At 29.2% G+C, this 23,840-nt stretch overlaps 1 protein-coding gene across 1 annotated transcript in view; it reads right to left on the reverse strand.

Annotated features, from left to right (window-relative positions):
• Nmdar2 (glutamate ionotropic receptor NMDA type subunit 2) overlaps nucleotides 1-23,840 on the reverse strand; it is a 423,883-nt gene that overhangs the window by 338,578 nt on the left and 61,465 nt on the right. The window contains exon 4 of the mRNA XM_085959689.1: nucleotides 15,209-15,383. Coding sequence (XP_085815815.1) covers nucleotides 15,209-15,383 — 175 coding nt within the window. The remainder of the gene's footprint in view (nucleotides 1-15,208; nucleotides 15,384-23,840) is intronic.

Genomic DNA, 23,840 nt, shown 5'->3' on the forward strand with positions numbered 1-23,840 from the left:
AAAAACCCGTAATAAATACCTTTGATACTATTAATACACTCAGTAGGTAAGCGCGTTAAAATGTCATACTCTTAAACAATGGAACTAAGTAATTTAATAAATAGAAAATAATTATGATGAAACCTTAACAGGATTGTTTGTGTTGCCATAATATCTAGCCATTTTCCATGTATCTACTGTAATATTATTTATCTCTTACGGTAGCCTAAGGTGATATCACCGGAATGACCAGAATTTATTAGCATAGTAAAGCGAAGGTTAGGATATAAAAAATAATAAACATAATACTTCAATGAATAATAATATGTCTTGTCTTATATCTTTGGATAGTACGTTAATGAGTCGTACAGTGCTATCAACTAGCAGACTGAGTCTGAGTCTGTCAAGTTACTGTTCTTGAGAATATCCATATATTATTATTATAGATAATTACAAGATAAAAAGAACTTTTTATATATAACGTTTTTAAATTTTCTGTTGAATTATTATACTCAAACTTGTACTTGATATGAAGTAAATAAAAAACAAACAAACAAATATAGAATACTGAAATGTCATTTTGAGATTTAATTTTGATTTCCATAGTAATGCACGTATATGTTAATAATTCAGTTACAAGGACCACCATCTTAGTAACTAATACTAGTCTTTTACTTTTTACGGATTTTTCTGAAAAAACTTTCCATACAAAACAGAATTAACTGAAAATGAATTCAATTCTGCTTAAAGATGGCTAAAAGTATTAAAAGAATGCATTTGCATCGTGTTCTATAAGCATATATTCTAAAGTTTCAAATATCTAGCTAGTAGGGAAGTTAGTTAAAAATCGATTGTAAGATTTGTATTGGACAAACAATCACCGGACAAACAAGAATACGAGCTTATAAAAACATTGTAATAAAAAATAGCCTAACAATTGGTAGATGTATCTGCGTAGCAACAAATAACTGTGGATCAATACGTGTAGAAAGAATAGTAAATCCGGTATTGGATAAACCCTGGCGGATGTATATGTTGAAAGATAAAACGCTTGAGACAAATAATATATTAATTTAAATATACCTTTTAACAGGTATGTTTCTTAGGCGTTCCAAATTATGTGTGATAATAAAAGACTTTTGTTACTGAACAAGTCATTCAAAGAGTTGAACATGTGTTTAAATCACATCACGTTATAATGGAGTTATAATGACTGAATCAAAGTAATTAATTCATCTGAGAGTTTTCTGATAGAGTTAGTCGAGACATTATACTATAGAAATTTTACTTAGGAACGTAACGGATTGTTTAAGTTGTATAGCGCGTATAAACAATTAAGTATTTTACTCTAACTCTAAGTTAGCATAAAACTTAATTTGAAAGGAAATTAAATTTGAAGAAAGCTTTTCCATTTGGAATGCTTTGATTAAATAATACGTCAGAATGTTTTACAATTTAAAAAAATGGAAATTAGTTGTTTGATTAATTTTTTAAATTGTTATAGATATGCTTGTTATAATATTATTGTAGGTACGTAACATACTAATAAAACAAATTATTGAGGCAAAAAACAATAAACTGAATATTAATATTTTTTATATATACGATTTGAACAATGTTTTTATTGAAACCAATTCATTTTAGAAACATCACAAATATTTATAATTACAGTTATCATGGATCAGTAAGGTTTGTAATCACATGACGTATTATTATTATTGTAATAACTTGGCCAAAAAAATCCCATTTTATTTTGATTCTAATATTTTTCTCTACCCATGCTTTGAACAAGCTAGATATATACTTAAACAGACGTTAACAATAACACTTGAAATATAACCATTTTTGGGCTAATGTGATAGTGGTGGGAACAAACTTGTTCTGTTACTAAAATTAGTGTAGGTATAATTGTGTAATTTTTTTTTGTTAAAAGATTTCTATCAAACTTAAAATTAAGAAAAAAAAAACCTATTGACCATGCAATAATTTATAATTATTTTAAATATTATTTACATGTATTTAGTTTAGATAATTACCCTATCCATCAAAATACATGTACATATTATTAAAATGACCATGACAGTAGTATTGTAGTAGAAATGAAACGATCATAAAAATAACCAAGCTTGGATAAAACTAGGTTAATATATTGTTATAACCTCACCGGGATCAAACCCGGAGCCCACAAAAGGCCAATTAAAAAAGTTCTAAAAAACTATTTGGACCTAATTTCACATCTTTTACTTTATATGTGAGTGCTTTGGACTCAAAGAAAGACCCATCATTTGGAAACGCTAATCGATAGCGGAAATATCGAAGAACAAGGCTGAAAATGTCACTTATGCAAAGTTCTAACGAAGTGTAAATACAGTAAGATGTTCGCAATAGTTATTTGGTCAAAAACCATAGAAAATTCTTATGGTATCAAGATGCTTAGTTAGTCGTTGAAAAATACCTTGAAGGCTACTAGTGACTCTAGGGATAAATAAATAATTTTATACAAAATATACGTTTTTATGGAGATTATTATTATAATATAATGATTAATAAATTGACTAATATCATTACTGACCATGAAAATATATAAGCCTAATAGATGTGTCTAAATGAAGAAGTATTTTGGCAGTAAAACTTTCATTGAGATAAAGAACAAAAAATACCCATTTACTCAAAACAACTTTAATTAAAATAAAACAGCTGTGAGGGTACGTAAAATTGCAAGCGGAAAAATTGTACGTGCACGAAAACTTAATCTCTCGAGAGAAAATTACTCAACACAAAGCAAGAGTTTTTCACATTGTAATGCATTCTATGGGAGAGATGACCCGTATAATTACACACAAAATTCATATAACTACGCAACTAGGCAGGCAATTTTCTATTTAGAGTACCACTTAACTCTTTTTCTCAAACTATTCTGGGCCTAGTATGTATGTATGCTTAGATCAGAATACTGAAAATCCAGCAAAAAGGATTAGGTCACCACAAAGAATATTGGAGGTTAAAATAAAGTAGCAATTGGAGGTTAAGCTAATAATATAAAGACGAGGTCGGGCACCTAGGAAAGGTTTTGTTTGTTGTGTGTTGTTTTCCTTTTCCATTTTAAGGCTTCAGTCTATTGAAAAATTAAACTAGTACCAGTTTTTAAATCGATTGATTTAATGTAGTTTAGCAGGTCAGGTTGTAAAATAACGAGACCACTGTAGGAGGTGATCAGGAGTTGAGATGAAAGTCGGATTGGAAGTTAATATAGATTAAGAATTTTTATTACAAGAGTTGTTATGTGTATATGTTACTGGTCCGAGGTCCGAGACTCAATGGATGCAGTGCGGAGCGATGCGAAGATTGAGATCTAACTGATACAAAGATTACTGATCGGACTGAGATTATGATTGATACTACAAATAATACTAACTCATCAACTTTACTATGACTCGTTATTTATATACAAAAATATCCGATGAATTGCGAAAGCCATTGTTGATAATACAGTTTGAAATAGGAAAATCTGTTGGCCTCTGCATTATTGCAACTTTGAGAGTTTCAATAACCAAGCCCAAGGTAGTCGAACCCCATAGAAGAATGTCATGCATGTAGAATATGCTGACTGCAGATGGGACGATTATGCGTTAGTTAAATGACTTTCTAGTTCTTACATTGTCGAAGACAAGGCCCGATGTCATTTTGGCTAAAGTAATCTAGTTTAAAACATTACTTAGTATAATTTCAATCTTATGAAGTTAAGTCTAATGTTATTCGTTATACTTGTTTTTATCAAGATACTTCTGGAAACAAAAAATCAAAACTAGAATAACATACTAATGACAAGTGTGTGAATTTGAAATATTTTAAAAGTCGGTCGGTAAATGAAGACTTTATAATAAATAAAAAAAAAATGTTCGAAGAGAAAATTAATATAAGAAAAAGTCGGTGCACCGAAAATAAATAATTAAATTACATAGGAAAAATTTGTTCATTTTTTTTCGATAAATTTAAATCTATCTAAAAATACTAAGGTATCTATAGTGCTATAACAATATTGTACAATTACTTTACTATTTAATTTATTAATATTATTATTTACATATCGTGGTAAATAATTGTCAAAGATTTTAATGATATCCGTATTTTTTTAAATGTTTATATTATACTTCTGAAAAAATAATAGAGGTGATTTTTTAGCAAAAATACAACGTTAAAATATATATTCTTTATTAATATGATATGTAAATTTTTGGTGCACTTCTACCGAACGCAATTTTGAGTACCACCGGCCGCCACTGTTAACTTGGGAGTGAAGTGGTGTCATTTTCTTGCTAACAGCGTCGGTTCCCTCCCCAATCATTACTCGTTGTACAACGTGCTTTCGTTAAGACTTAACGACAGCATGTTTTGTAAGTTATTATTCTGTCATGAAAATAATTATAGTTTTTGGTTATATTAAATGTGAGTAAAATATAATAATGCATAAAAGTCAAAGAATATTAATTGTTTGATTTCTTTTTCCTACTTGACCTCAATTGACATTTACATTTTATAAAAGTCTGTTTTTTCAAATTACTTCTTCTGCCAATTCCAATTTTGAATTATTTTAACAGATAAACTTTCCACGTTGTTTTGGATTCGATTTTAATTTCTTTTGTTTATCTTGGCTGTCAGATTTATTTTCATTTTGACATGTTGTGTTCCCATTTACAGATATTTTAATATTAAAGACTATAATAATTATTATCATTGTTAGTAATATATATATATATATATATATATATAAATATTGATGGTGGCTACTTAAACCAAATAAAATTGTCTAGGCGGAATTAAATTGAGTAGGCAAAATAACAATTTTACGATATTTTAGTGTAAATAAAACCTCAGTGTAAAAGCAACCTCCCTTTTTGAAAACACTGTAAGTTAGAGTTCTTCATTTTACAAGAGCAGTATAATACTTCAAAATATAGGCCTGTAATTTCTATTGTGATGGCTGATAAATAAATGATAAATACAACTGATTCACTGTCAATTATTACCCAAGAAATTATTTCGTCTGAAAGGATAACAAGTCGGCAAGTTTCCTGAGTATAATAATTAAAAAATTCACAAAACAAAAGGTTCGAGTCTCGACTATTTTCAGAATTATAATTCTCGTAGAAGTTTCTGTTCCAATGCTAATTTCCAGTTATTAGCACATTAATTCGAATGGAGTGGTGAATACAAAACACTCCTTTAAAGGGTTTCCCGTGAAGCGGCATACTTTCCTTTTTGAATTCATAATTGATGGAAAATTCCGAGACAGTTAAGATTTTCATGAAATAATTTAGATTGACAATAATTCAATAAATCAAAGTATATAATGTACTAGTGTACCCCATTAACAGTGGGGGAGATTCCTAAATAAGCAATTACTTAGCGGTTGCCTTAACCACACCAGTGGCAAGGACACAATAGAAAGCGATTATTCAATCAATTTTAATTCTAACCTTCTTACCAATATGTAATTATTAGTGATAGAAAAAAATCTTTTGTATTTATTCAGTGACATCTCCCGGAATCACAATATATACCACACGATTACCGCTGCATACTCCACGTAATATAATTTAAAGAAATACAGCCGATGACGTCACAAAGAATAATTAAAATTTTATGGCAAACTTAGGTTTTTTTTGTAAGCTTATGGTACAGAGAAAAAATAAAACTGTATGTTTTTAAATAAATTTATGCTACAATATTAATAATCAATGGTGGTTTTATCTGTCTGGTATTTGGTCTGTCTACAGTTTTAGTTCTATCTAGCATGGTTTTAATATATTTCACGCGCATTTTATGAGCCGAATGTTTAAGAAAAGAAAGCGCAGAGTTTACAACGTTAAAGTTAAAGTAGGAAGTTAAACTATGTTAACGCGCGTGTTTGAACATGTACGTAACCGAATTTTTTTTTATTTTTTTTAAACGGTACCATGCTTTGAAAATGCAATAAAAGCTCCATTTTGACCTACGCTGAGCATGTAACCCCTTAAGATTACTCCCAAAAAAGTTTACTTGATTAAAAAAATCAAGGTTTTTCTAATTGGTTTCTTTATTTTATTATAACGAACGGTCTTTTTATAGCGAATGGCACCATGAACTCAATACCTTGATTTTTTCATTGTTTTCACATATAACTACATCTTTATATATATTATCAAACATTTAAAGTAATTATGAACGGTATTTTCCACTTTTTTGCTGTGAATATGTAAATGAATTATTATTGTTTTCTTCCTTAAATATACAAAGTTTGTTTATATACAATTCTTTTTCAGGCGATTAAAACACCATTTTTTGTTTTTTTTCTGACAACAAGTCGATGATATTTTCTGTAATATTCATTTTATTGGTATGTAATTTTAAATTTTCGCTGTATCCACATTTGTTAATAGCACAACTCTTTGAGATTTAATTTTTATTCATGTTTATATATACAGAGAGTGAATAAAATTGTGATTTTTAGAATATGGAAGAATTCACTTTTTAAAAATCAACATCACAGAGAATAACGACATATTTCGCATCCAGCTAAAAGCATTTTCATGTTTTATTTATTCCTTTACTGAGAAAATAAAAATCATTCTCAGTTTGACATCATAATGAAGACTTGAATTATTTACCAATCCATTATTGTTTGTACAATTAAGACTTTATACATCATGTTATGTATCCGTAACTCCCCTCTCTATGATATCCCATAATGAAAATAAATTGCCTTTTGCTTAATTCATCGATACCTACCATAAGTTACTAATTATATACCATTGTTAAGAATATTCGATCGGTGTCATAACGACTACCCATCAATATTATATTAATGATCAAACCCAATTTATCTATCCTATTTAGCTGTGTTACTACACAGATTTAATCCTTGTACATAAACTTAGCGTTACTAATATTACTTCATTACTATTTTATATTGTATTATTAATTGTAAATTAGTCTAATATCATTCAATTCAGAGCAGTCAACTTGTTCAAACTCGCAAGTTCTTTTCTTTTTATATACACCATGTAGCTGTACTTTGAGACCATAAAAATAAACATCACTCAAAAATAACATAATAATATATCGAGTCTTATTACTGACATACAACTTCCACTGAACGACGTGAAGGATAAGGGCCCGTTAGTAAGGATTCCTTTTGCAGAAAACATAACATTACCAATCAAATAATGATCAATAAATAAAATAATTGTCATAATTTAGATACATGATCATCATTATATTCAAATTATTACTATGCTTAACTATAACATTATAATTAGACTCTTTGTCATTAAGATCAAAGTGCATTTTATCAAAATATTTCCTGTAATATTTTACCTCCAATACTGTATTATTTTCACTCGGGAAAATCTCACTTTTAACATATTATATTACATATAAATTCAAGTAACTTATTAAACCATGTCGAAACTTTATTATTAATGGTTAGACAACGCGAGAATTACCTTCTGAAGAAATGTAAGAAACTAATATTTCCAGCTAAACATATGACCAAAACTACTTTGGGTAGGTCCCACCAGTGTTTTTTTAAGGAACAGTAACGCAAGGTATAAAAATGATTTTTTTTAAGCTACGAAGTCTTAGCTGAGGCTTATTTAGCTGTACATAAAATTTGTATGTTGCTATTACATAATATATTATAATATAAGTGATTATAAAAACAAAAAATAATAATATTCATAATGGGAAATTTTAATATAACATAAATAATATAAAACATCCACATTAACGGCCCACATGCTCAGCGTAGGTCAAAATGGAGCTTTCATGGTATTTTCAAACCATAACCCTGGATATTCTTTAAACGTTGTATATAATCTATTTATATAATTTTGAAGCCTTAATGTTCTTTATATTTATTTTAAACATTTGATGATTGCATAAAATATTTTTATTACATAAAATAGTATACTTTTAAACCTCTCGCTCTAATGTTTTAGAATATAGGTAGTCATATTTCAGTATATCTATGTGCAGTGGTGTTAAGATTTAGATTTATTAATTTTTAAACGCCATCCATTTTGAACTACGCTGAGCATGTGGGCCCTTAACACAGAATTCCTTATGGTACCTGAATAGTAAACTTAAAAAGTAATTTTCTATTAGACGTAAGCCCAATTTGAACTAATAAAATGTAAAATAAGTATGTATTTATAATGTAAAATGTCCAGTAATTCAAACTAACGCAATGTAACATGGGAATGTACATGTAAGTTATAACACGAATGAACGCAATGTATAACGAATAGTAAACGTGCATTTTAATCTTATTGGGTAGGTACGTTAATTATAAGTTGGCTTGCGACACAAGCTGGTCATCGGTTTTTCCAGATCTAACGGTTCCTGACAACGTTCTATGGAACTATCACAAAGAAACAAATACGCAAGCTTCAGACACTTTAATCTAAGAACAGTATTCGGACCAAAATCAGAGCACTGGAAACTCAAACACTAAGGGGTGTCTTGAAAAATGTTCAAGAATGATACGTTTATGCATAGCAAAAAATGGACACCATTTACGAGATGTGATTTTTCGTAAAACAAAACATAAAAGAGTTATCAAATATTACAACCCCACCGTGACTTAATATGTATCTTTATGATACCAATAACTTCAACAACATAATATTATTGTATATAAATAATAAAATCAAAATTAATAAGGTTTTGTACTTATATAATATTTCACTATTTTGTTTGCGATCTGTGTTTCACCATTCAAAGTCTTCTTTGATATTTATTATACATACATGTTTTGAAAAATGTAAAATGTTTTCGTTAAATTAAGAAAAACAAATTTACTGTTTGATCGTTATATATTTTTCAATAACTGACTTATCTTAATATTATCGCTCAATTTACGCTCAGCGGAGAAAGCCAATAAATCTTACCTTATAAATAAATAAATAATTATTTTTTACCAAAATATCTATTACCACTTTAAGCTTAACCTCTACGATTTATATAACATGATATTTTATCACTCCGTCCAGGCATTTTACATAGGTAATTCCCTATTAATCACTTCTTCCATATATACCTATTAGAATATGGTATAAATCGATATATTTTATTATTTAAAACTTTTTCCATCTTTCATTCAACAGAAAATAGTGTAAAGGTCTTTCAGAAGCTACGGAAAATATCTAAAGATCAATGTTTAGATTGATTGATATTGAGTAGCGGCTGGTGAATTTACTATTCAAAAGAATTACATAGTAAGTAAATTTATTATAAATTATAATAGAATTTATTCTAAAACTCTTTTGAATAATATAATACACCAGATACTATTATAAAGAAACCAATAAAAATTCTCACGAAAAAATAATATTGTAATAATAAACACACTTATTACATATCTAACATTATAACGTTGATAAAAATTCATTTTCTCCCAGATCTTTTTATTATTTGGCTTCCTTCTATCTCTAACATAATGAGATGGCCATAACAATGACACAGTTTTTGAGATACATACATTACAATTTTTAATTATTTTATTATATTAATAAAGTGTACTGAATTTGACCATTACTAAAATTAAATATAATAATGTTATTTGGTTAAATTTATTTGAACATTTCAAAGATTGACTGTAATGCTTTTCAAAAATGGGGATAAGCCCTTTTGTTGCACACTTACTCATTTTTGGTTGTCGGACAAAATTCCGAAGGCTTTTGCGTAGGTAGTTGTTGAGAATTAGTATTGCTTATAATTTTCGGGATTTCGGCCTTTGGGATTTTCGCTTTCGGGATTTAGGCTTTCGGAATTTCGGCTATTCGGAATTTCAGCATTCGGGATTTCGGCCTTCAGGATTTCTGCTTTCGGAATTTTGACCCAAACCCTCGTTTTTTAGAGATGCCAATTTTTCCATTCAAAATCGCACTACCACTACTCAATTATAACTTTATCGGCGGCTCTCGTGGTGCAGTGCGTAAGGCACTTGCCTTCCACCCGAGAGTTCTGGGTTCGATACCCGGTCAGGATACAATATTTATGTGTTTTTCTCAAAGCCTGGGTGTTTGTAATTGTTCAAAATTACTAACAATCACCTTGTACGAAAAAACAAGGAAATGGTTATTAATAATTCAAAAAAAAAATTATAACTTTATCAAACATTATTTTACAAGAGATAAATATAGATCTGTCATAACATAAATTTTACGACATTATTATTTTTAGTCATTACTAGTGCAATGACTAAGTAACAGGCCCTTTTTTTATAGTAACAGTGTATTAACTACTTCTTTTATATTTCAAATAGATTTTAATTTGAATTTAACTAACCTCACATAAATATGGTAAAAATAACAAGAGACAAACCTGCTGTATAAATAAATTAATATAACTTATTTTGAAATCATAATTATACCTACATGTCTATCAAATAAGTAAAAATATCTCTTAGCATAAATATTATAGGCATTTTTTAAATTTAGCCCAGCCAAATGGGCGATTGGTAACATTAACCGCTTATTGAATCGTTGGTCTCGGGTTTGAATTCCGAGTCTGGAAAATTTACGTATAATTTTTAATGTGTGTGTGTGTGAACCTAGACCATATACCTAATAGTGGCATTTATAATCTAGTGCGTAAGGTGCTGACCTTTCATCCAGGGTCCCGGATTTGATTCCCAGTGAGGTCACAATAAATTAACAGTATTTATGTGATTTTCTCCAAGTCTACGTATTCAATTGTTTCACTACTACATAACTGCTTCTCTACACTACCTTCATTGAGCCTCATCGGCTATTTTCGTGTTAAAAAGTAGCTTGAGAAATTGGCAAACATTAATTTTTCGTAAAAAAAATAGTCGCTTGTAAGTTTTTCGATTGTAATGTTATTAATTGTTTTTAATAATAAATTGTAATAATTTTTATTATATTTTGTTATAATTTTGGGGTGTTTGTATTTTGTCATTGTGTCCAATTTTAACCCTCAAAACAGACATTGATTGAATAGAGAAATCGTGTGTTATATTAATAAGCTTTTGTTTGACAATTAAATATTTACAATTAACACCCGTACGTACATACCGGTTAATAATAATTGGAAATCCTTTGTTGACAAAATGTCTGTTTTGTATAGAGTACTTTATATCTGTCAAAACATTTCCTACACAGCCCTTTAATAAGTGTGACGTCAGAGTGAATCATAAAAATGGCCGACAATAGTACATTCGCGTCAAATAATATTACGGTTCACAGAAATATTATTATTCTGTGGTTCATGGCATTTTCGGGCGTCCGCGGGAAATTTCATGGTGAGAAAAACATTCTAATATCCACTATTTTCTTACTGACAAGAAAGACCATCACCACATTATTATAGTGCCAAGTCTAAAAATGGTACCTATATTAATGACTCTGGTGTATTATGTTATCTCTGTAAGGTGGAGTTAAAATTTTGAAATTTATTTCTTCATACTTATTACAGCACTGGTTCTCAAACTTTTACTAGACGCGATCTACTACTCTTCTTCCAAAGCAGATTATTAATCACCAATTTTTTTCTCTCGATTATATATGCATTCGTAATTCGTATAACTTAATTTATTTATTACGTATTCTCTCACTCTGTATATATCACATTTTTATTTATATTCATATCATATTCATTCATATCATTATTCATCATCTGGAATTATTACATTTTTGTAAAACAGGATTGCTTCAACGTTTAAGGCTATACCTCAGTTGAGCATATGGTCTAAAAAGATTGTGGCTTGTGCAAATGACGCGTGCCAAACGAAATATAATTCGTCATATAAATCCAACATGCGTCCATTTAATGTTCTGTTTATTGTTCTATTAGTTACAATAATAATAATAATATATTCATTGACATGTTTTCTTTTTCAAGTAAATGGGTAACGTTTTTTAGTCATCTTTACACGATTTAAGAATTAATACCCCCGTCGCCATCATGAAACAAATTGACGTGTTCACAGCTCGACGTTTGCTCTTCGATTGCCAGCGAGTCCAAAACTTCGTCGCACTTATAGTTGAAAATTATTTGCCGTTTCACTGGATTATCGTCTTAAATGAGAAAATACTTCATTTAATTTTACTTTGAATGCTACTGTTTGTTTAAAGTTAAACATTTTTAAAATTCAGCATCTTGAAAAAACTGACTTGATTTTTCTATCGATATTTGACTGTTTTTGTTTGTGGTTTCAAAAGTATCAATTTACGAAATGATCTATGTCACACAGGATATTCTAGTTTTTAAATAATTTACTTCTACTAAGCACCCAATGACAGAAGATTTTATTTAAACAAATAAGTCTTAACGTTTTTAACTAGTAAATTTACTTAACACGTTCACTGCAAATAAAATATAACACGTGATACAGAGTACCTAGAAATTCGCGATTTTTAGCGAACTTTCTAAACCATATAACTTTATTAAATACTATTAATTTATATGCAATGTTTATAGTAATAAATCATGTTAAATTATTAAGAAATACTTAGTACTTAACAGTATTATTATTATTATGTTTTTATACGTAGGTATTTGAATAAATAAAAACAGTTTATTTCCCTGAACTAATTTAATATTTTACTGCGAAATAGCAAATCTCACACCATATTTTCTCCCATAATGTGCAATATCGGGAGGGTAATTCATATCTTATTTTTTAAAGCATTTAATTTTTAGGTAACACTTAAAAATACTAACTGATACTGAAAAAAAGTAAATATATTTTTATTATTGTATGGATTATTAGTTAAACATTTATAGGGAGTATATTATTGTAAGGATTATTGAAAATAAAACATATTTTGCTATTCAATATGAAAAATAATATTATTTTTATAAAATCGTACCCACTGGACTACACTTCGGTTAATATCTTTGGCGAGAGCCGGGCGTCGGTTAGTAATTAAGGTTATTAATAAATATTCCTTGATTTAATACACAAAAACTGATAGTCAATAATAACGCAATTTAACAAGCATTTAATGTATAACCTACTAGTTTTAATTGTAGTAATTAAATATGAGGCTTGTAGCATAATTGGTTAATGCACAGTTGGTACGATAACCGTGGTTATACGGGTTCAAATCCCGTCGAGCATCATATTTTTTTTCAAATGTGATTTTCTTAGTGGGTATATATATATCTGAGGTGTTTTCAAGTTATGTAGGTTCAATATATGGAATGATACATTTTCAAAATGTTGTAAATTATTCGTTGAATAAAAGAAATGGTTTATTTAAAATATACATTCTTTTGTACAAGTATTAAACACTATACAAAATCGGAATATCGATTTTGCTAAGAAGTAATGTAAAGTGTGAGACATCAAATTTTTCCTATACTTACTTACATTGAAACCGGATATTGACATGTTTACTGGGTAAGTCAAAGAATACATTTTTGTAAATATAGCTTCAAAAATTGAACCAAGTAGAATAATTTTAACTCATACCTTTCAATGTCAGGGAGAGTATTTTTTTTTTATCTAAATGTATATTTCCGAGGTTGTAAAAATGATTTATTTTCAATAATATAGTATCTAACACTATTTAATTTTGCGTGTGTTCAATATTTAATAAAAAAAATAGTAATTTATTAATAATTTCACTATGAGATTAAATTTATATGACTCACTTAACGTAAAGAATTACAAAAATGTCTACTTTAAAGCGCTTTTGATCTTTATTTTACTCGTAAAATGTTTGGTATGGAACATATTTTCATATACCCGGCCATTCTTTTTACCTTTTGCTAATGTTCTGCACCAAGAAGAAAATACCGACGTTTGACGCAAAAATTCAGTTGTCACATTCTGTTTAAACTAAATATGAAGTGACTGCTTGTTGAAATCTTTAGTTTTCTTAAAAATACATGATTTTGAAAAACCTCAGAAATATGCTAATTAGAAAAAATGTTAGTGAATGAAGTGTTTTCAATTCTGTTAAATGAATTGTAATAAATCAAGCTAAGTAATTATACTACTAACATAATTATTATAGATGTCGTCAGGTTTTAATCAAATTTATTATTGATATAATATGTGTACTTGCAAATAATTAGTAATTTATTGATTTTTTTAAAATTATAAACATTAATCTTATCATAATTTATTTATTATTCAAAATTCATTTATAATAATCAAATAACAAGATTTTTTTATAGAATATCAAGAGTGTTTTCAGAATTATATATGTTCAATAATTTGAATGGTACATTATTAAAAGTTAGTGAATTAATCGTTGAATAAAAGTAATAGTTTATTAAAATTATTAGTAAGTTCAAGTAACTTACAACATGAAATATTGGAGTGATCCGTGATGTCGGTTAGTAATTAAAGTAATAAATACTTTAATAATTTAGAATACAAAAATCGATCGCCTACCGTGACACAATTCGGAGAGCGCTTATGAGCAGGTATTAATAAGGCCAATAGTTAACATTTGTTGAAATTAAGCATGGTAGTCGTAGCATAGTGGTAATGCCGAGGGGGCGATACCCAAGAGATACAGGTTCGATTTCTGCCGGGTGTCTTACTTAAAAAAAAGAAGATTTTTTTTATTGACTATATTTTCTCATGACATGTTTTCAGAATTATGTATGTTCAATATTTAGAACGGTAGATTCTTAAAATCTTGTGAATTATTCGTCGAATAAAAAAATTGTTTTTTTAAATATAATTATTGATTTAAGTTGTATTTAGTTTATATACATTATATACAGTACAAAAACAAAACCTCTGGTCTGATTCATTATTTATCTTGTAGTCATCAAAACATATTAAAATTTTTGAATGAGTATTATAGTAGAGAAGATATAATTATAATTCGACGACAAAATTTCCGGTGTCTTCATATTTTTATATAAAATAAATTAAACAAATAGAAAATTACTCAAAGATAAATATTTTTCAAACTTTAATTTAAATATTATTGTCACTGTAGGTTACATAGATTTACAATTAAAACTGATTATATACATTTTTTATTCTTCTGATTTTTACTTGGTAAAAGACAAAGACCTTATTAAATCAAATCTGCGGTAATAAAATATAATATTGTATAATAATACAATAAAACACATTGACAAGTTGTTACGTAAATGTCATACAATCTGACCTAAGACACTGAATAAGATCGACTAAAGAAACACAGTGTTCTGCCAGATAAGAGTAAAAAAAACCCAATTGATATTCTACACTGACCTGTCGCCCGCGGGCCATCTCGCATCCCCCGGACCTTCGCAGGACAGCTGAGTCCCCAGGGGCCTCTGAGAGTTCCTGGGGTCTGCCACGTACTCTTCGACTCCGTAAGCGAAGACCTTGATGGCCGTCGTAATCTCATTTACCAGAGACGCCGAGGACGTGTCAAAGTGGACGCCTGAAAAAAATGGAATATTTTAGTGAACGGATTTTGACGAGGCGAGACATATTATGAAAAATATTCGAGCTGGCAACAGTAAATAGCGTTTTGGCATGTAAAGAATAAATTTATATTTTTTTCCATATACTTAGAAGTTAAACGATTTAAGTCATAGAAAATTTTATAAAGATTTTATATTATCTAAACTAATAATAAAATAGTATTATCTGTCTGTGATTTCGTAATATTATTTGTCACTTGATCGACTTTTATGTTATCGAATACTTTTTTCATGATATATAAGTACAAGTTTTTTTATTTGTTACCTATCTATTTATAAGTTAGTTTTCATATAACTTAAAAACTATTCGACAAATATTGATAAAAATTGCACAGCTATAGACTACATTGTTTATATTATTGAGTTTATTGATGATATCTCAAAATATATACATAAAACTTCTCAAAAATAACGCACTTATTACAATAATTATTCATTTTTATTAGGTAGAGTAGTCTGATAGCAACAGTGAAATGGTAAGGTGAGGCAAGAAGTAGGTAGAGGAGCGCATTTAGATCCAATTATTTTCTATAGCATTAATTTAAATAAATCAAATCGAATCAGTATATTTATTTATTTTATATATTTACTGTCTACATTTTCATTTCCGTATTTCTCGCGAACACAGTCAAGAGCCATTGCTCATTTATCTGTGTGCCCCTGATAATAATTATCTTAGAAATAAGTAGCGTCAGTTGTTTGTTCTCTCATGGTACAGAACTAACCTACTATCGGTGATACCAATTAGGGGGGCAATAATTATATCCAACTAAATCGCTTTGGGTATTGATATATTCCACTTACGTAAGAATAAGCATCGGCGTACGTTGTTTTATAAATTCTTTATGTAGGGGTCAGTTCATTCTGCGTAAGTCCATGTCTATATTTATTTATTTATTTATTTATTTAGGAATACAAAACATTGTGGACATAACAAATCTAAATTCAAGACGTACACAACATGAGATTTACATTATAAGTCAAACATTACCCTCACAAGAGAGAAGAGAATATAGAAACAGAAATATATATATAATAACATTAATAATAACAAAAAAAAATAAAAAATAATCAAAACATACTTAAGTATAATTTAATACAGAAAAATATAATTTAATACAGAAAAATATAATTTTTGAGAACGGAAAATTTACAATTTTATACAGAAAAATACAGTTTCAAAAATAAAATGCAAAGTACATCATTGAAAATGTCTATGTCTTTAGGGAGCACATCTACTAGTCTTGCACCCCTCGCTAATGGTGCCTGATAGGCTTGACACGAGGAAACGGTTCCAATTCAGAATAATAACGCCATCTTGTGAACGACTTGAATTTGAATATGAAAGTAACATTGTATGATTAATTAAATATATACCTACATTATAAAATATATTATTTTACAGTTTACTTAGTTTCCTCATATTTTTTTTAATCCTCTACTATTGTTAATATCGAGTTAGTTGTGAATAATATGTGTAAACAAAAGTAAAACTACAAATTGTACCAAAAGATCAGTTTCTTAAAGTAATCCCATATAATACCATATTTATTAAATTTAATATAATAACATACCTACATATTACTAAAGATATAAAATATTGAAGTAAATATAAAAATTGATGAGTGACTAAACAGTCAACCTCATAAAAATATTGTATATAAAAAAAAATAATTATAATAATATAAAGGTGGAGATTTTTTTTCATATACCTAATCAGATTAGCATTTATAAAACCCAACGGAGGCGTGGTTAGAAAAATGCAAAGCTCTGAGGCCATGGGTGCAGCTTCAATCTCACAAGCATTATACTGATAAATATGTCTGTTTTTTATATAAAGTTCATATTATTATGTTGATACTCATATTGTGTTAATTTTTTAATATAGTTATTTTTTATTAGTAAAAAATCAGTGGTAATCTATATCGCGAAGGCAGGCATATCCGTATATCTTTTGAACGTAGAATACATCTTGAGCTTAGGGGTTGAAAAATGAAATGATGGTTGCGATTCAGTGTCTACAACAATGATATTATAAAGGTCATACGAATTCGTGCGTTACGAACGGTTGAATTTTATATACTGACGAAATTCGTACATAGCTTACGTCCCCTCCCCGTGCGCCCCGCATTTCATTCATATAATATTCACCGATCGATTTATATTTTATTCCATTGAACCATCGACTTTCTATAACAATATTATTTTTACACTGATTATTTACTGACTTTGTGACTATATTATGGCACCCCATATTACGTAAAAAAATATCATAATAATATGCCGAGTTGAATATCAAAAGTAAATAAGACTCTATTAGCAATATTATGAATAAATTAAAAGTTATTTTCAGAAACCCATGTACCTAGTCATACGCATTAAAACATAGAAATTATATATATATATATATTATAATAAATTTAAAGGGCCTCTGAGTAGAATTTTTTTTTATAATTAAAATTAAAACTTTTCGGTTTCACAAAGTTCTTGTTTTTTTTGACAGAAATGTCAATAAATAATTTATATTTAAGCTTGATCAGCATAATACAAAAAAAGTTTGGTGATATTGGAATAGCACAAAGCTTTTATCTGTCGTATTTAAATTAAAATACAAGGTTTTCTAAATTAATTATTCATTTCAAGAAAAGGGATTTGGTCCATTATTTTGGACGATGAAATCGCACCCACTTTACTGAAACACTTTCTTTTGTGCCCAGTTACGAATTTTCTCTTTTAAACGTACCGTAACCCGCATTATGTAAAACCCTCTTCAAAACGCCGGTACTTGTCTATTCTTAATTTATATTTTTAAAATAACGATTTGTTTAGTTTAAAGAAAAAAAATGTCTTCCAAAATATTATCAAAATAAACCTCTTAAAAAATGTTTTTATTATTATGCATTCTCTAGCTGGATGAAGTGGGCTACTATCAGGACCATCTTTGTTTTATCATCTGCTTCCCGGTATAATCCCGAAGATTTTTAACCAACAAAATGCATCTACCTCTGCTACGCTTACCGTTGATTTTTCCTTGGATGATAAGTTAAGGAATGCTGTACTTTTGTCATCTCATAATGTGGCCGAAGTACTATAGTTTTCTAGTATTTATATGATGCAACACTTGTCGGTTATTTCTCATTAAGTTGCGAACGTCAACATTTATCACCCTGTCAGACCAAGGTATATTGAAGAAAAAAGTTAGGAATGCCAAAAAGTATCAATACGTATTGTTTACGCCAATGTTGTTGGAAAACCAGTGCCAAATCAACTACGCACCAGACGTATATTAAACTAAATTAAACAAAAAAAAATCAACATACCTTAAGTACAAGGTAACTCACTGCGCCAATGATAAACTTAACTCAACCCAACTAATACGTATACGTATAAATATACCAAATATGCGAGTTATTGATTCAGCATCCAGTAATACTCCAGACGTGTCATCATCGAAAAGTTAGTGCCCGGATCTCTTCATCTACTTTACTCCACAAAACTCGACTTCATCTCAATAGAGTCTACTCAAAATTATGGCAGTACTATTTCACCAATACGTCGATATTTTTGTATTGATTCGGTACCATACATCAATAAAATGTTTTTAATAGGACAGGTTAAAATAGGTATCACATTTTTTTTTATCAAAATCGATAGTTTTCTTCTATTTTTTTCATCAGTTTTTTTTAATAAGGTAATTATATTGAGAGTTTACACATTCATACTCAATTCAAATATTTGTATATAAACTCTCTCAAATAAGGCCATACTAATATATTATTATTTTACAAGTAATTTAAGGAAACATAACACACAATGTTTAGTAATGAATTGTTACTTTGTTAATTTAGAGTGAAAATGTTCTAGTTTTAATATACTGTATTATAAATATATTACACTGTTTTTTATTTAGAAAATATTATACAATAATGTATGTACTGATAGAATTGCTGCATATTCTAAAGGGAAATTATTTGGAGTGGTTTTTGTTTAAATATTAAACCACTTGTTTAATGCTTATCATGAAAATGTACATAGTATTTTCTTTAGTAAGTAAACTAAAACCTTATTCTAAAGCAGAGATGTCCAACTTAAAATAGACTGTGACCTATTAATTCTCAAGTAGTAACTACTACAACACACTCACCTATTCACATTGTTAAACTTGAATATACGTATTTTATTTGATTGAAGGCGTTACAGATTCAATAACAATAATTGTCTTCACTTTCACCATCACAAAGAAATACTTACTCAATTAAAAATAATTTAAAGCGTCAGAATTCTCATATCCTCTTTCTATCACACCTGATGATTGTTTCAATACGAATCAAGTGATACGATTATGTCATGCCGGAATTTTCATGGTTTATTTGAAAATGACTTTCGCGTATGATAATGAGAATAGTACACTGCCCTGCTGAGTAAGAAGGTAGTGTTTTTGATTTTAGTGAAATAAAACACAAGTTTTAAACAAATTTTTCTCTTATATCCATTATGATGTAAATATTCACGGTATATTTAGAGATTATGACAAAATAATCCAATAACTTTACATAATATACGAGAAAAAGTAGTTTAAAATTTGAGTTCTCAATTCACCAAAACCAAAAGCACTGTCTTTTTACTTAGGAGGGCAGTTATGAGTTAATACTTCTTTTTCAAAATCTCAACGCATTTTATATTTTACAACATTTTTATTAGGTCGTATTCTTATTTGTCCGGTGGTTGTTTATCCGGTATAAATCTTGCAATCGATTTTTAACTAACTTCCTGACTAACTAGATATTTGAAACTTTTAGAATATATCAGAACACGACGGCAATGCATTTTTTTAATACTTTTAGCCATCTTTAAGTAGAATTGAATTCATTTTTAATTAATTCTGTTTTGTATGAAAAGTTATTTCGATACCATTATTGGTTGCTAGGGGTCTTAGCAACTAAATTATTAAATAATATATACGTAGAAGTACATTTTTTTGATCGTTTAAGTTAGTCAAGTCAAGTTTATATGATTCAAAATAAAATTTAAAAACGTTGTATATAAAAAGGTCTTTTTATCTTGTAATTATTTGCAACTTAATTCCTATGGGAAAATGGTGCAATCAGCCAAAATCCAATCCATCTCCCGATCGACGCGTTAGACATGGTTGTTTTATAGTGAAGGATCCCATAATATATTATATTTATTAATTAAATTAGTTGGTATTCATTTTATATTGCATATTTATTCATGGCAAGCTCATACTCTTGTGTTGTCAATTTAATTTTCCAAGACCGCACTGACGTTACATTCTTAAATCTCTGCCATAAACAAACCTTCTTATACAAAAATCTCTCACGCATAAAAGTATTAAGAAAAGATTTAATTCAGATTTCAGTTCTCATAATCTTATAATAAACTGTATATTATATTAATAACACAGTCTGGAATCAGAAAAAAAATACTAAACAATCTGTCACAAAATGTCAGTTTTCAAGAAATTCATTTAAATGATTGTATATCAACAATTTAACACGATTATATTGTGCATTGAAATTAAATTTAAAAAATACGCCCCAGTTGATACAAGGAATTAATTTGGCTGGCATGATTGTTCAGTGTAGCCAATCTAAAAAAAAATCCTTAAATTAAAGAATTTGTCCAAATTAACAATCAAATTAAGAAAGTTCTACGTTGGTTTGTGTTTTTTTATTAAATGGCTTTCTTGCCACAAGAAATAAACTCAATATCCAAGATTCAATCAATTCGACTGTATTATTGTTTCAAATACACATTTTTTTTCTTTCCTAATGGAAGTTTATAAAGGAAGTATACCTACCTACATTTTAGGTTGGCCACACTGAATGACCTGTCATTGTCATGCCAAAAAATATGTTCAAAAGCCCCATTATCCTGCCTTGGCCATTCGTATTTATTTAAATATATTAATAAATATTTATTATTAAATTTGTTATAATTTCAATAATTTGACTGCATACAATAAGTAAATTGTGTGAGATCTTGTATTCATTTCGAACATATCATTTAAAAATACCTCAAATATGTCCGACGGGACTTGAACCCTCATTTAGTGCATTTGCGACGATTAAGCCACTGAAGCCACATCTTATTACGACGAAATGAATTGGTAGTAGGTATATATTATTATATTATTTAAAGCACTTAAAAAATTGCAAATTAATATTGAAAACCGGATTTTGTGGTTTGAATAAAGGTACCAATAATACGTAGGTATGTATTTACCTAAATTGCTTGCCAGTAACAAGATCTCTCAAAATTTTAGTTATAACGTACTTGCGTTTTCTAATAATTTAATAACTCATTATACTGGAATGTGTATAATCAATAACTAGGTACCAATTGAAGTATTCAAACACTTCAATTATTTAATATTCGCCGGTGTCCATCTGACACCACCACAGAGATCCGAGGACGTTCCTTACAGGAAGACTGTAAGTGACATTGTGTACAAGACCGCATTTGCGGCATGGCAGGCGAGGTAGACCGCCTCCCCCAAGGGGCGGCACACTTACCGTTTTTTTCCAGACGTATTCTGCAGGCACCAAACTAGAAAACTCCAACCTTCGCACTGGACTAGCCAGTTCCTCACCGGCCATGGCAACTTCGCCGCCAGACTCCACGAGTTTGGCTTGATAGTAGATGGGCCGGGTTGTACCTGCGGGCATGACCACCAAGATGTTGAACACATCCTCTGGGATTGCCCGCTTATGGAATTCGAACGAGCGGAGCTGTTTGCCAGGGTCCATCCTCACACGGGCCCAATTGGTCATGGAGATTTGGTAGCAACCGAAGCCAACTTTGCGGCATTTGAGAAATTTGCAGCATCGTATGGGGAGCGGGATAAACCCGACTCTTCTGTGGACTCATCCATTTCAATTCGTGACACTCAGTATGCGGGTACACAAAGCACTTAACGTCAGCGGACAGCAGAGCCAGTCCAAAAACAGACATTTTCTTTCTTAACTTTCTTCTTTAAGCACTACGGTGCATGGTTGCAGCATCAGTCCCGTGCGGCTCCGTCTTGGGACGGAATGAGCACTTAAAATCACTTTTTTCAGACACGTTTAAAGCGTCATAGAACGCGGCCGTGCATATCCACGGTTGTGCATATATGACGGGTGGTGGTGGGCACTTTAACGTATTTAACTAATACTAAAATTTGGTTTATACATATTTTTTGATTTATGAAAATTTCCGGAAGACTCGAAATTAATTCTATTATATATCTATAGCTCGTTGAAATTATCTCTTTTCGATAGAATAATACTTAAATTTTTAAAGTATCTATTAATAAGTAATGAAATATACTTTAAAATATATAAAAAAGGCGAAAGTCATGTTTAACTGATTTTATGATCGGAAAAAGATCATTAACATTAGCGATTAGCTCGTACAAGACAAGTGATTAACTACATATTCTAACTGGGACAATGGGAAAAATAGACAATCGCAGGATAAAAAATATCTAGTCAACAGAAGGTAAAGAACATTCAAAAGAAAGATAATATATAATCCATTGAATCGACGAGATAGTTAACTTTTATCAAAATACATTAATGGAATCACTTTTAGGCTGTAATTGATTTATTCACACTGTTAGCGAAGTTGTATTTGTATATAAAAAAAGTCTTAAAGTTTTTTTAACATCATGTAAGTACTAATGATTTTTCTATTGGTCTAATTAAAATATATAAATGCATCGGTAACCCGATGCTAAGTACCTTCGCTACATGGAAGTATATTGGAACATGTATATGTCTGAGAGCGATTGAAGACACATATCCACATTCTAATGGACTTTCATCTAGCGGAGGTACTCAGCATTTACCCACTAACCAAATATTTTTTTCAAAGTTGATTTTTTACCCAGTCTCTCAAAAGGTTACCGACCACTAATGTAGATAGTGTTTGTTACTTTTAAAAATAAAATAAACCCTAAATCCGAGTCATATTAGATAATAGTCAAAAAATATTCATTTATTCATTAAATATATAAAATTATGCCATTAAACCATATACAATTTTAGATATTTTATAAATAGAAGAATATTTTTATACGTCAATTTGGTTAGTCTAGTATTCACTTATTAACGTAAATTTGGGTAAAAATATAAATTAGTAATTTAAGAAATACATACCTTACTATGTATTAGTAATAAAATAAAATATAAAAATATTTGTCAGAAGTTGGATTAGAACCCACGCCAACAGAATTTTTATACAATAACTGTAGTCTTAGACCAAAGCCAAAGCCATTGTGCTCATCGTGATGATGTGAAAAATTATAATAAAATAGTAATGGTAACATTCTGCGTTACACTCAAAATTGTGCGAATTTTATTTTAATATGACGGCAATCGGTAAAACATAATATACATGTTAAAAGTATT

The sequence above is a fragment of the Rhyacophila brunnea genome, unplaced genomic scaffold (assembly GCF_057557595.1).
Source record: "Rhyacophila brunnea isolate RB1 unplaced genomic scaffold, BYU_Rbru_1.0 scaffold_9, whole genome shotgun sequence".
NCBI classification, from domain to species: domain Eukaryota; kingdom Metazoa; phylum Arthropoda; class Insecta; order Trichoptera; family Rhyacophilidae; genus Rhyacophila; species Rhyacophila brunnea.